Here is a 13,825-nt window from a genome sequence, read left to right on the forward strand (position 1 = left end):
AATTCATCAGCTTTGTGGTTATTGCTTTTATCTTTGTGGTGGGAAATTCTGAGAGTGTCTTTTTTAAAGTTTTTAATACCTTTCTTTTATTCAGTTAACTTTCTGAGATATCCCTTTAATTCCATGAGGGCTTAATAGAAGTTGAAATAGAATTCTCTGTAGTAACTCATTTGAAACTTTCCTGGGTGTCTGGCTGGTGAGTCTTGCCTACATGCTCAGGGTTTAGCTGGTCACCATATTTGGGGTCGGGAAGGAATTTTCCTCCAGGGCAGATTAGCAGAAGCCCTGGGGTTTTTTTGCCTTCCTCTGCAGCATGGGGCACGGGTCACTTGCTGGAAGATTCTCTGCACCTTGAAGTCTTTAAACCATGATTTGAGGACTTCAATGGCTCAAACACAGGTTTGATACAGGACTGGGTGGGTGAGATTCTGTGGCCTGCGTTGTGCAGGAGGTCAGACTAGATGATCATAATGGTCCCTTCTGACCTTAAAGTCTATGATTCAAATGTGGCTGTTTTCATGATTCCTAAAGAGGGTCTTTCAACTTAAATGGTAACCAGTTAAATTACTTTTTTCCCTTAACTATACATGCAGAGGTGATTCTTGTCTTCCTAAGTTTGCTAAGGAGTAAACATGCCAGATAGCTAATTAGTTCCTCAATAAATACAGATATTTTATACTCCAATGACTTTTTATATTAACCAGATGTAGCAAGGTCTCTTGAATCTATATTAGTGGATAAAACATCTTACTATTCACATAATATCAGGAAGTTTTGCCTTCGATGCTTGCATTTAGAGACACACATTTGCAAATGAACATAAAAAAGAAGCCTATACTATCTTAACCCTTTAAGAATTTTCACCTTTAAATGGAAAGTAACTAATAACGTCTATAAAATGTTTTCCCAACTACACATTTCCCTTAAAGTTAAAAGTCTGGAGACTTTAGTGCATTATACTGACAACTGGGCATTGCTGGAGGTCTCTTCTATTTGATTTCAGACTTGCATTGTGTGTTTTCCTCATGGCGTAGGTATGGGGCAACCATGTGCATATACTACAGTGCTGTATCCAGTAGTGTGCGAAACCAATCTGCTCCTGAATGCCAGTGCTATAGGGGTTGGAACCATGTGTTTTTTGTACTGGGATAACATATGTAGATCACGGGATCCCAGAAAAACACACAGACTTGAACAAACACACGCATGAACTCCCTGCTTCTCCTTCCATGCACAGGTGTTCCCCTAATTCACTTCTGCTTCTTTATCTTGCTCTCCTCTGTGGACTATCATCTCTCTCCTCCCTCTTTCCCCTAGGCTCTAATCTCCAAACAAGATGACCATACCTGCTTGCTTGGAGAAATGAACAAAGTCATCTCTGGCAAACTGCCTCAGGGGGAGGTACTGAGGCTTTTTGAAAGTTTGTTTTTAGCCATCCCTTGCCGTAAACTTTAAGAACAGAACAAAGGAGGCTATTTTTACTTTTTATTTTTAAAATATTTTGATTCATCTATCAAATTTATTGGATTCCTCAGAATAAGGGGACTAAGTTTGTGGAATTCACTGTTGCATTGAGTAGGCTTAAGGTGGTGTTGCGTAAAGCAAAGTAGGCAGCTCTGTTGTAGTCAGTGACACCAAGGTCAGACCAAAACACAAGAATGTCAATCTGCCAAAGATCAAAATAGCGTGTATGCTTAGCCAGAGAAGTACCATTTCCAAACAGTGATAGAAGTATAATTCAGCTGGTCTGGGGCACTTGCATATATGCTATTTTCATGCTGGACAAAGGCAATCATAATACTTTGTTTATGTTTATGCAATTGGAAACCAACCATAATTCTGTATGACATAACTGAAATTATGAAATGACTGTGTTTAGGATTGCAGTGAATTATAAATTGGAAATAGAAAGACCTTTCAGGTCCTCTAATCCATAGGTTGAAACAGCCAGTCTACATAAATAGATTGACATTATTAGGTTTCACTTGTTCTTTTTGGCATATCACCACCTCTAAGACATTCTCCAGGCAAGATTCTGTCCTCATTTAAATCTGTGCAACCCCATTGTATCTAATAAGTTAGCACAGGTGTAACTGAAGATAGGATTTGGTCCTGAAATTAATTAACTATTCCATTGCTTTGGGAGCCACAATAGAATCCAGCTCGCCCTTCTAGTTTCTTGGCTTGACATGGTTAAGAGGTCAGAGGATAGACAGGGAATTCATAGAGAGAAAAGATACAGAGGCTTTTATGTTGTATCCCTTTCCAAGAGCCCTCCCATGTCTGTCTGGGCCCTTTCCATTCATTGATACGAGTTTTCAATAGTGATCTGTAGCTGCCAGCATCTGTATATGGATCTCTGCTGGGTAAATTCTAGAATATCTTTTGCCTCATGCACTGGGATTAAGCTCCTGTGGAGCCCTACTGTAGAAGCCCTGTGGATGGTTGTGTGGTTGAAAGCTGAGGATATTGAACTTTGGCATGACTGGAGATCTAAATGAAGTCTTTAACAAAACCAGTGACGCCTGAGGGGAAATGGGAAACCAATAAAAACATATCGGAACTAAAAAGCTACTGTTGAAGTTGTTAGGCCTAGAATTAGGGCTGCCAGCAGTATGTGTAGTTTTGGAAATACATAACTTTTTAAGGGTAAGGATTTTTGTACGTGTCAGCATCTGTCTACTTGCAGATAAGGAAGAGAGGCAGAGCAAGAGAACAACTGGCTTTCTGAAGAATTCAGTGCTCTAGGTACATTGTTGTAAGGTTGTCTAGCAGAAGCGTTTTTTCCCCTATGTTGCAGCCTTTGTTTTGCAGGGTGGGAGAAAACATTTTTGGGGCTCAGTAGCGCAATATGAAGGAAAAACAGTAAGACAAGGGGAAAAAAACCATAAGGCCTGAATATTTTAATATTACCAGTAGCCCTGATATGGTAACTTTCAAGTCAGTATTATAAATACAAATGTCAGTATCTTTCACACAGTTATCTCTTCTGACTCTCTTCTATTCATTTCAGTATCCTGTTTATGCCAGTGGAATATACATAAACAGCTGTTTAAAAATTCTAAGCAAAATGTGTACACCTTTTTTTTTTTTTCCCCTTTCCAGAATATATTAATAACCTATATTGGAATGTTTTTTGGAGGAGACTATATTTTCACATGGACAAACTTCATTGGGTTAAATATCAGGTAAGAAAACTGAAGACTGGTCTTGAATGTATGTAACACTTCAAAATAACTTGTAAATTGAGCAACTTGCTATTGAATTACTGAAAGAAGTATTGAACCATCCAAATAGGATCACTTTCCAAAATAGAACTGCACTTTTTTGAATTCTGGTGGGAGGAATCCACTACAAAGCTAATATGTAGGAAGTGTTAAGTCTTGATCCTGAAAACAGTTACGGATGTGAGTAGTCCTATTGATATCAAGGGATTTATGTGCATAAAATTAAGTATGTGCCTAATTGCTTGCAGGATCGTGCTCTTGTCATAGCTTTTAGTTAAGATTTTTTTGTATCACCAGCTTAATGTTCCATCATTTTTGGTAACAGATTTGTTTGGAGGTAAAGGAAGAGGAAAATGCGGGGTTTTAAAGGGATAAAACCTTTCGTAGAAGCGTGTGTGTGTGTGTATTCAGGATGACTATTATGGGTGTATCTTTTATAAAAATAAAAGCATATTTTCTTCCTGGCATCTTATTTTTACATGAAATGCTGGTTGCTATTCAAAACACATGTAGGAGGGTGAACTTTAGGCTGTGTGAAGTAATACCATGTCACCCTCAAGCTGTCTCAAGGATTTGTATACATTTGAAACTTAAAAAGCAAATTATTTGCTATGCTAATTACTAAGGTATGTTGTAAGTTTCAAAGAGGAATCGGTAAATCCAAAAGCGAGGCACCTAAAGCCAATTGCTCAATTGGTAACATCATTAAACAGGGGAGAAAAACAAAATAACTGAAGTTCCTTTCTGCTGGATGCAAGGTCATCAGTCAGAACCAGCGCTGTCCATAATCTTGTTTTGGATGAAGAACTTAGCCTTGTTTGCATCGCTAGAAAGACATGGGTCAGTGCTGCCTCCAGCCCAGCCTTAGCACAGCTAGTCCTCCAGCCACAAGCCCAGACAAACTCCAGAATGCGCCAGCAAAAAGGAGAGGACACGGAGTAGCAGTCCTGTTTGTACCCTAGCTCTGATTCAGAAACATTCCACCCCAGAAACTAAATCTTTGAGGTGCATCCATAGGACCTGTGAGGTGAAGGGCAAGAGGAATCTAGGACTCCTAGTGGTGTACTGTCCTCCAGATGGAAAGCCAGTCAACTTCTGGAAAGAACTAACAGAGCTACTGCCAAGCATGGTACTCCAGATTCCTTGTCCTCTGAAATATGTGCAGCTCGACATATGTTAGATCCTACCTTCAGTGTACATGTAGATATTGGAGGCATCCCCAACGTACCACTCTCCTGGTCTAATCACCAGGTCTTACAGGACTACACCACTGCAATAAAGGAGGCAAAAGCAAGCCGCCTTCTTCTCCTCCACAGAGCTGTTTTAAGTAGGGAACCAGCTAGTCAAATCTGATTGCATAGCTTAGACACCAGACCCAAGCATTGACTGCTCTGAGGAGCTGTTGGCTTTGGTGAGATCAACAGAATACATAAGAAGCTAATGGACAAAGAACTCTACCCCAACTAGACTGTATTATCTGCCCCACCACCCTGACTGAGTCTGGCCTGATCACACATGCTGAAGCTCAAAAAGCCCTGTAAAATATTAGAGCCAGAACTTGTGAAACAGATCCATACCCCTTCTGGCTGGTAAAAGCCAATGAAGAATTATGCACACTACTAATGGATACAGTCAGATCCTCCTGCAGAGAAGAAAAGTCACCTACCAAACTCCTTGGGGGGGGGGGGGAAGGAACAGTTCACCCAATCCTCAAGAAAACATCCCTTGACCCTGAAGATCTCTCCAATTGCACTCCTGTCTCCAGCCTCCCATTCCATGGCAAAATAATTGAGAAATCAGCAGCCACCATGCTCCAGCATGTGAATCAGCCAGCATAGTGGATACCTGACAGCTAGGGCACACAGCAGTGGCAGCGCTGTTGGCACTAAAATATGACCACCTCATGGCCATGGACACGGTCAAGATCTCTGTGTTCGCACTGCTGGATCTCTCTGCAGCGTTTGACACAGTGGACAACAAGGTACAGCTACATGACACAGGAGGAGTAGATGGCCCAGCACTACAGTGGCTCCAGTTGTTCCTCTCTATCACTGCTTAGCCTTTCCGGAGGGCCTCATCTCTGGGGTCCTATAGGGATTCATACTATCCCCACTTCTCTCCAATAACTACGTGAGACCATTTTGTGGGGAGAGAGGGGAGATGCTGGGGGCCTAGCTGCCAACTAAACTGAAATACATCATTCTCCATGGATGAAAGCACCAACACTACTAAAATGTCAGAATGCCTACAAGAAATCAGCGCTTGGATGAAGAGCAGCTGAGTCAAGCTGGACCCTGGCAAGACCGAAGTGGTGATAGTTGGAAGGGGGGAAATGCTCTGAGCTGAGTGGTTGTCTTCTTTCATTGATGGCACACAGACCCCATTCATCAAAGTGCTGTGAAGCCTCTGGACTCTCTTGGACTCCGAAGCTTGGGTGACAGGTAGCATCAATATCTAAACATTCTTTTTACCTCCAGCTACCTAAAAAGGTGTTGTCCCTTCCCCCCACCCCCCCCCCTTTCCCCCCCCCCAGACAAGGCCCTGACTGCCAGGATCCATGCATTAGTAATCTCCCGGTGGGGTTACTATGATTTGCTGTATCTGAAGCTGTCATGCTAGGAGTCTACTACAGGCCACCTAACCAGGTGGAAGAGGTGGATGAGGCTTTTTTTAAACAACTAACAAAATCATCCAAAGCCCAAGATTTGGTGGTGATGGGGGACTTCAACTATCCGGATATATGTTGGGAAAATAACACAGCGGGGCACAGACTATCCAACAAATTCTTGGACTGCATTGCAGACAACTTTTTATTTCAGAAGGTTGAAAAAGCTACTAGGGGTGAAGCTGTTCTAGACTTGATTTTAACAAATAGGGAGGAACTCGTTGAGAATTTGAAAGTAGAAGGCAGCTTGGGTGAAAGTGATCATGAAATCATAGAGTTTGCAATTCTAAGGAAGGGTAGAAGGGAGAACAGCAAAATAGAGACAATGGATTTCAGGAAGGCGGATTTTGGTAAGCTCAGAGAGCTGATAGGTAAGGTCCCATGGGAATCAAGACTGAGGGGAAAAACAACTGAGGAGAGCTGGCAGTTTTTCAAAGGGACACTATTAAGGGCCCAAAAGCAAGCTATTCCGCTGGTTAGGAAAGATAGAAAATGTGGCAAAAGACCACCTTGGCTTAACCACGAGATCTTGCATGATCTAAAAAATAAAAAGGAGTCATATAAAAAATGGAAACTAGGACAGATTACAAAGGATGAATATAGGCAAACAACACAGGAATGCAGGGGCAAGATTAGAAAGGCAAAGGCACAAAATGAGCTCAAACTAGCTAAGGGAATAAAGGGGAACAAGAAGACTTTTTATCAATACATTAGAAGCAAGAGGAAGACCAAAGACAGGGTAGGCCCACTGCTTAGTGAAGAGGGAGAAACAGTAACAGGAAACGTGGAAATGGCAGATATGCTTAATGACTTCTTTGTTTCGGTCTTCACCGAGAAGTCTGAAGGAATGCCTATCCTAGTGAATGCTAATGGGAAGGGGGTAGGTTTAGCAGATAAAATAAAAAAAGAACAAGTTAAAAATCACTTAGAAAAGTTAGATGCCTGCAAGTCACCAGGGCCTGATGAAATGCATCCTAGAATACTCAAGGAGCTAATAGAGGAGGTATCTGAGCCTCTAGCTATTATCTTTGGAAAATCATGGGAGACGGGAGAGATTCCAGAAGACTGGAAAAGGGCAAATATAGTGCCCATCTATAAAAAGGGAAATAAAAACAACCCAGGAAACTACAGACCAGTTAGTTTAACTTCTGTGCCAGGGAAGATAATGGAGCAAGTAATTAAGGAAATCATCTGCAAACACTTGGAAGGTGGTAAGGTGATAGGGAACAGCCAGCATGGATTTGTAAAGAACAAATCATGTCAAACCAATCTGATAGCTTTCTTCGATAGGATAACGAGTCTTGTGGATAAGGGAGAAGCTGTGGATGTGGTATACCTAGACTTTAGTAAGGCATTTGATACGGTCTCGCATGATATTCTTATCGACAAACTAGGCAAATACAATTTAGATGGGGCTACTATAAGGTGGGTGCATAACTGGCTGGATAACCGTACTCAGAGAGTTGTTATTAATGGTTCCCAATCCTGCTGGAAAGGCATAACGAGTGGGGTTCCGCAGGGGTCTGTTTTGGGACCGGCTCTGTTCAATATCTTCATTAACGACTTAGATATTGGTATAGAAAGTACGATTATTAAGTTTGCGGATGATACCAAACTGGGAGGGATTGCAACTGCTTTGGAGGACAGGGTCATAATTCAAAATGATCTGGACAAATTGGAGAAATGGTCTGAGTTAAACAGGATGAAGTTTAACAAAGACAAATGCAAAGTGCTCCACTTAGGAAGAAAAAATCAGTTTCACACATACAGAATGGGAAGAGACTGTCTAGGAAGGAGTACGGCAGAAAGGGATCTAGGGGTTATAGTGGACCACAAGCTAAATATGAGTCAACAGTGTGATGCTGTTGCAAAAAAAGCAAACGTGATTCTGGGATGTATTAACAGGTGTGTTGTGAGCAAGACACGAGAAGTCATTCTTCCGCTCTACTCTGCTCTGGTTAGGCCTCAGCTGGAGTATTGTGTCCAGTTCTGGGCACCGCATTTCAAGAAAGATGTGGAGAAATTGGAAAGGGTTCAGAGAAGAGCAACAAGAATGATTAAAGGTCTTGAGAACATGACCTATGAAGCAAGGCTGAAAGAATTGGGTTTGTTTAGTTTGGAAAAGAGAAGACTGAGAGGGGACATGATAGCAGTTTTCAGGTATCTAAAAGGGTGTCATAAGGAGGAGGGAGAAAACTTGTTCACCTTAGCCTCTGAGGATAGAACAAGAAGCAATGGGCTTAAACTGCAGCAAGGGAGGTCTAGGTTGGACATTAGGAAAAAGTTCCTAACTGTCAGGGTGGTTAAACACTGGAATAAATTGCCTAGGGAGGTTGTGGAATCTCCATCTCTGGAGATATTTAAGAGTAGGTTAGATAAATGTCTATCAGGGATGGTCTAGACAGTATTTGGTCCTGCCATGCGGGCAGGGGACTGGACTCGATGACCTCTCGAGGTCCCTTCCAGTCCTAGAATCTATGAATCTATGAATGTGAACATGATGCATGGGCACCAGCTGCTCTGTGAACATATTAGGCCCATGCTCAAAACCCTCCACTGCCTCCTAATTAGTTTCCAATGCCAATTTAAACCTTTGGTCTTAAATTTTCAAAAGCCAAATTTCAATCGGCTGCACTCCTCTGGGACAGTGCGGATCACAAAGCCTGTGACCTAGGAGGTGAGAGCTGGGGATAGAGCGTTGTCGGTTGAGGGGATACCACTCTGGAACAAAAAGAACAAGGAGTACATGCGACACCTTGGAGACGAACACATTTATTTGGGCATAAGCTTTTGTGGGCTAAAACCTACTTCATCAGATGCATGCAGTGGAAAATACAGTAGACACACACACACACACACAAATGGGGGTTGCCATACCAACTGTAACAAGTCTTTTAGAGAGGTCAAGTGAATCCAGAATCTGACCATCTTTAGGAAATGCTCTAAAACCTTCCTCTTCGCTAAAGCCTTTTCACCATAAGAATGACACAACACTGATGTCCCCCTTCCACCCAATAAACCCCAACTAACTAAAAAGAAAATTAATAAATTCAAAAACCCTACCCCACACAGTGTGTTTGCCCCAGAAGGGAGAAGTGCCAGAGACTCGATTAAGTGCATTGGGGACTTCGCTACTGCTATTAATTTGTTTTACATGGAAGATGCTCAGATACTACAGTGATGAGCAGCAGTACTAAACCCTAAAATAGACAGACATATGAATGAAACGACAATCTGCAGTTAAACTATCAGGATTAAAGAAAATTATGGTTATCGATCATTTTACTTCACAGCATAAGCAAATCATCAGCTGGAGTAATGAATAGATTGTCCCTCCTTGACATATTGTAGCATTTATGGGGTCTCATGCCTTTCTCTGAAGCATCCTGTCCTAACTACTGTATGAGGATAGGTAATTGGACTACTTGGTTCATTGATCATCATCTGCTACAGCATACCCGATGTAACTGTGTAGATTTCATGTGTTGAGACCGCATAAGGGAAAATAACTTAAACTTAATTTAAAAAACCAAAACCCAGAGACTTACCTTTTCAACTGATAAATACCTAAAACAAACAACCCCTTCCCCCCGATCCCCAATTCTACCAACTTAAATGGTTATCTTCAAAAGCCATTTTTAAAATAATAACACATATCTCCCTGGTTCTCTTTTTAAAACATTCAGAAATGCGTCTGCACCCAGTAAGAATGCACTGCTCGTTCTAGGCACTACTGGGAACATCAGGGGTTGTTTGGTATTCAGTGCACATAAACTGAAAGTTGATACAATCCTGACCTACATTTGACTGATCTAAAAGGCATCCTTGGTTTGTTTGGAGGGGGGGGGGAGGTTAAGTGTGTTTTGTTTTTTTGTTTTTTTTTTTAATGCTCTGGCTGAATATTTACAGCTCAAATTATATAAAGTCTCCAAATAGTGCCACTGGTTTCATTACCAAAAAAAAAAAAAACTATTTTAAGGTGGAGAGGTTGTGCGGCTAAAATATGCCTGTAAATTTGGACCATTCTCTGTTTCTACCTTTTAAAAAGATAAATTTTAAATTTGTAACTAAAGGTAGTAAGAGAGAATGAAATTACTTAAGCTTTTTAATGTACTTGGGCATACGGTATTTTATGGTTTGACACGGGTCAAGGGATAACCTAAATAAATAAAATGACCTCAAAAGAAACTCTGTTTTTAGCTCTGCATAGAACACACACATTCTTTTTTCCTTTATGTTCTTCTGAATGGTTCTTCACAAATTAAAGTCTCTAGATATTTAGTGGTTGGAGAACATGGGTTATAAATCAGATTGAACAAAATATGAACCGTATGGAGAGGAGAGGATTGATTTCAAGGGGGTAGGGGGAGAATCAGCTAGCTAAATCAAGTTTATGGCTGACACTTCACCACCTTGCTCAGACTCCTCCTTTTACCAATTTAACTTCCTTTGTTCCTTTTGCAGCCTATATAAAACGGGGGGGGGGGGGGGCAGAGTATCATCAAAAATTTGTATTTCTGTGGCTGGCCAGTTATTTATAGGCCCACCCCAACTCCTGTACCACCAGGCCTAGTGTTTGGTATATCTGCATAATGAGATCCATGAATATTTTGGTACAATGGTAGGAATGAATCAAAATTCAGAATAATCTCTGTACTGGATTCTAGGTAAAAGTGTTAATTAGTAAATTGGAGAAGGAATGCACGATTAAAATATGTTTAGAGTATGTAGAATGGTACTTATGTGATAATTTACATGGAGTTCTAACATTAATATGCATCATTTGTCTCTTTTACCTAAAAATGTGTTTTGTAGTATTGCTGGAAGCCTGGTGTATTCTTACATCACTTTTACAGAAGAGCAATTGAACAAGCAGTCTGAAGCTACTATCAAGATGGATATTAAAGGAAAAAGCTCAGTATGACCAGGGGATTACTTATAAGAAGTAACTCCTTGTTTTTTGTTTTTTTTTCCCAACGATCACTGGCAGTATACAGTAAAAATATTACAATGTGGGTGTGTGTTACAGCATAATGCTGGTACTCTGCATTTGCACAATCTAAATATGCTGCCTTTTTAAAAATTTTATTAAAAAGAGATTTATAACTGACTGCACATTAAATATACAGCTGGTTAATTTAATCTAGACTATGAGGAATACATCTTTTGTAATTTATTATGATCAAATCTGGTGGTAGAACCATGCACAGATGATGTAAACACTTTGATTTTACAGGAGTACCATTAATATTCTTAGATACAATTTTGTTTTCTTGCAAGAAAACGTGTCCTAACCTATCATTTACAGTTTAGCTTGCATCTGGGTTGTCTTGCAGCTAAGCATATCAATGGGCAATAATAAATATTTGTAATTAGCTTTTAGGGTGAATGATTGACTCAGCTCCATCCCCTTCATACTGTCTAAAAGGGCCAGGGTGATGTCAAGGGTCTCAAAAAGCCCTGCATCCCTTTCAGGGCAGAATTCCTCAGTTCAGGCACATCAGGCTGCCTTCGGAGGAACCCCTCACAAACCCTGGTGTGGGGGCATGCCAGTTGTGGGGATGAGTGGGTTGGTATTGGGGGTAGAAGTGTTGCTGTAGCACGGAGCCTTGTGGAGATTCTGGGCAGTGCTGCAGCCCAGAAGACCCCTGCGGGAAACTATTGTAGCTTAGATAAGCCCCCCGGGGGTGGAACAGGGAGGACTCTCCAGTCCCTGAAGCAGTTGGGCAAAAAGATGATTTAAAGTCAGCATAGGTCCCTCTGTGCTGGGCTGCAAGTTCTGTGCTGTGCCTCATGGAGAGGCAACATGGAATCTCACCCCTTATCTCAGAAAACGCAAGCGAACAGATTAGTTTACTTTATTTTCGAGAAGGAAGCTACTGAAGCAGGGTAACATTTATAGACTTTCACTAACTATAAGCCAACTGTAGGCCCTGCATAGATCATGAAAAGAAGATACATATTTTTGGCAATTTTGATTTCTTGTCAATATTATGCTTTCAGAGGAACAAGAAAAAGGGAAAGAAAAGAGTTTTTTCTCTAGAGCTAGAATATATATACAGAAATGGAGGGAGACTGAAATGTAACTCCTTTTTTTATTTACTAAGGAAAGGAATGGCTCTGCAACATTGCATATGCAAGTGCTGATCTTTCAGCAGAAGTATCAATTCTGCAATACACTCTTATTTCAGTCAGTCATCCGGTTTTAAGTTTTTGGTCAAAACATTGGCTTGAATAGTCAATGATTTTAGTAGATGTTTAATTTTTTTCATTAACTTTTAAGCCTGTGCTCATCCTGCTCAGATTCTGCATGCCTCACAACAGCTTAGTACCTCTTCTTGTAAAGCTGATGTAGGATGGTGACATTCAAGAATAGGTGGTGGGGTGATGGTACACCACCTTCCAATTTTACATAATCTATTGGAGAACTCAGCAGGGAAGCACTGAAATAAAATAAGACCTATCCTGCAGTCATACATGAGTAACTTTACTTACATTAATAATCCCACTGGACAACTTAATAAGTAAAGGTACTCACGTGCATAAGTTTTTGCAGGGTAAGGTCTAGCACTCATTCAAAATCAAGTGAAAATCTGTGTCTAAAAGACTTTTTTAAACGAATTAATGTTTTTGATTCCCTTCCAATCCCAGTACCAAGTGTGCCCCGTTATTCTGAAACAATAGTAAAAGAATAAATTTGAAATACGTTATCTTTTTAGTTTAATAAATTAACAGTTAATCCATATATAACATTTTGTGCAGCTACACGTTGACAGGTCATCTAGAATGAATATTTATTATCTCATAGTAGAGGAATACCTTTACTCTTCTAGATGATGTCAAGGTAATTCATTAATTGGTACATTTAATTTGTACCGTTATATGATTGATACAGTTCTGATGTTTTAACTCTGTCCAAATTTTATGCTCTGTTCAGTTTATTTTTGGGTGCAGTAAAATTTCTTTTACATTGTGAGCTGTTTTTAATGGAGAAATATTTTTAAAATGTCAAGCCGTATTGATTTTTTTAAAAAAATTAAAATTGATTCAATAGACAGAAATATCTTTCTCCTTTTGAATCTTTCTTTGGTTAAAATTGTACACTTATCATTTCCCCACAATTTATTCCTACTCCTACCCTTCACTTACAAGAAGAGACTTTCACAGGCAATTAATCTAATTGCATTTGGAAGGATATTTGGTGGAAAACTGAGTGACATGGTGTTGAAAGAAACATTGCATTTATCAGAATATTTTTTTATGTAATTGATATGAGCATTTCTGTAACATTTTCTGTAGAAACGTTTAATCAGCATTCTGTGTGTTACAGTATGTGTCTACTGTGTTTCTTTGGCAGTTGGCGTTGTTAGCCTAGTCCTCCATTTTAGAATCCTTAAAGGTAGCCTGCTTATCTAGTTCTTGTTTTAATTGAGCTAAATGGAAAAATTGTGTATGATACCCATATACCGAAGGAAAAGGATGGGGGAGCATTCAACACAAATGACTCAAAAACTTACCTGATGTGTTCCTGCTTTTGCTAGCTTCCTAAAATCACGCAGCCAGCTCCTGCTCTACTGTGATCCATGATGTGATGGCATAGGTACTAGTGTCACCCAAAGGGGCTATTCTGATAAGTGCCATTTATGTGTGGTGCAGTTTTGTAAAGTCACTTCTTTGACCCTGATGGTCAATAGACTTTGCAAAAACACTACCCCTTACGCCAGTAGTTTGAAAAGAGTCCCTTACTCTTGTAGGCCAGCTCCAGGTTAGCAATGGCAGCACAGCAGAAATTAGTTGAGGAAAGTAAATTTAAGATTATTTTTTGTGCTGAATGTCTCTTACTGTGTCTTACAGAATATTTTAGCTCATATACAAAATAAAGGCCTTGCAGGGAATCTTAACACACCCAAAATAATAATAGTAGTAATAGGCT

At 40.2% G+C, this 13,825-nt stretch overlaps 1 protein-coding gene across 4 annotated transcripts in view; it reads left to right on the forward strand.

The window, feature by feature from the left end:
* Window positions 1-11,086, forward strand: part of LOC112115952 (UDP-N-acetylglucosamine/UDP-glucose/GDP-mannose transporter) — a 32,825-nt gene extending 21,739 nt beyond the window's left edge. The window contains exons 11-12 of one of the 4 annotated variants that reach the window (XM_024213193.2): window positions 3,106-3,188; window positions 10,708-11,086. In XM_024213193.2, the coding sequence (XP_024068961.1) occupies window positions 3,106-3,188; window positions 10,708-10,816 (192 nt within the window). In that variant the 3' untranslated portion in view covers window positions 10,817-11,086. Of the gene's footprint in view, window positions 1-1,317; window positions 1,489-2,689; window positions 2,747-3,105; window positions 3,189-10,707 lie in introns of those variants that run through there. The other 3 variants (XM_026655474.1, XM_026655475.1, XM_026655473.1) reach the window with 3 other exon arrangements.
* Window positions 11,087-13,825: the final 2,739 nt, after the last annotated feature.

This window comes from Terrapene carolina, unplaced genomic scaffold (genome assembly GCF_002925995.2).
Source record: "Terrapene carolina triunguis isolate 2854851 unplaced genomic scaffold, T_m_triunguis-2.0 Scaffold210, whole genome shotgun sequence".
NCBI classification, from domain to species: domain Eukaryota; kingdom Metazoa; phylum Chordata; order Testudines; family Emydidae; genus Terrapene; species Terrapene triunguis.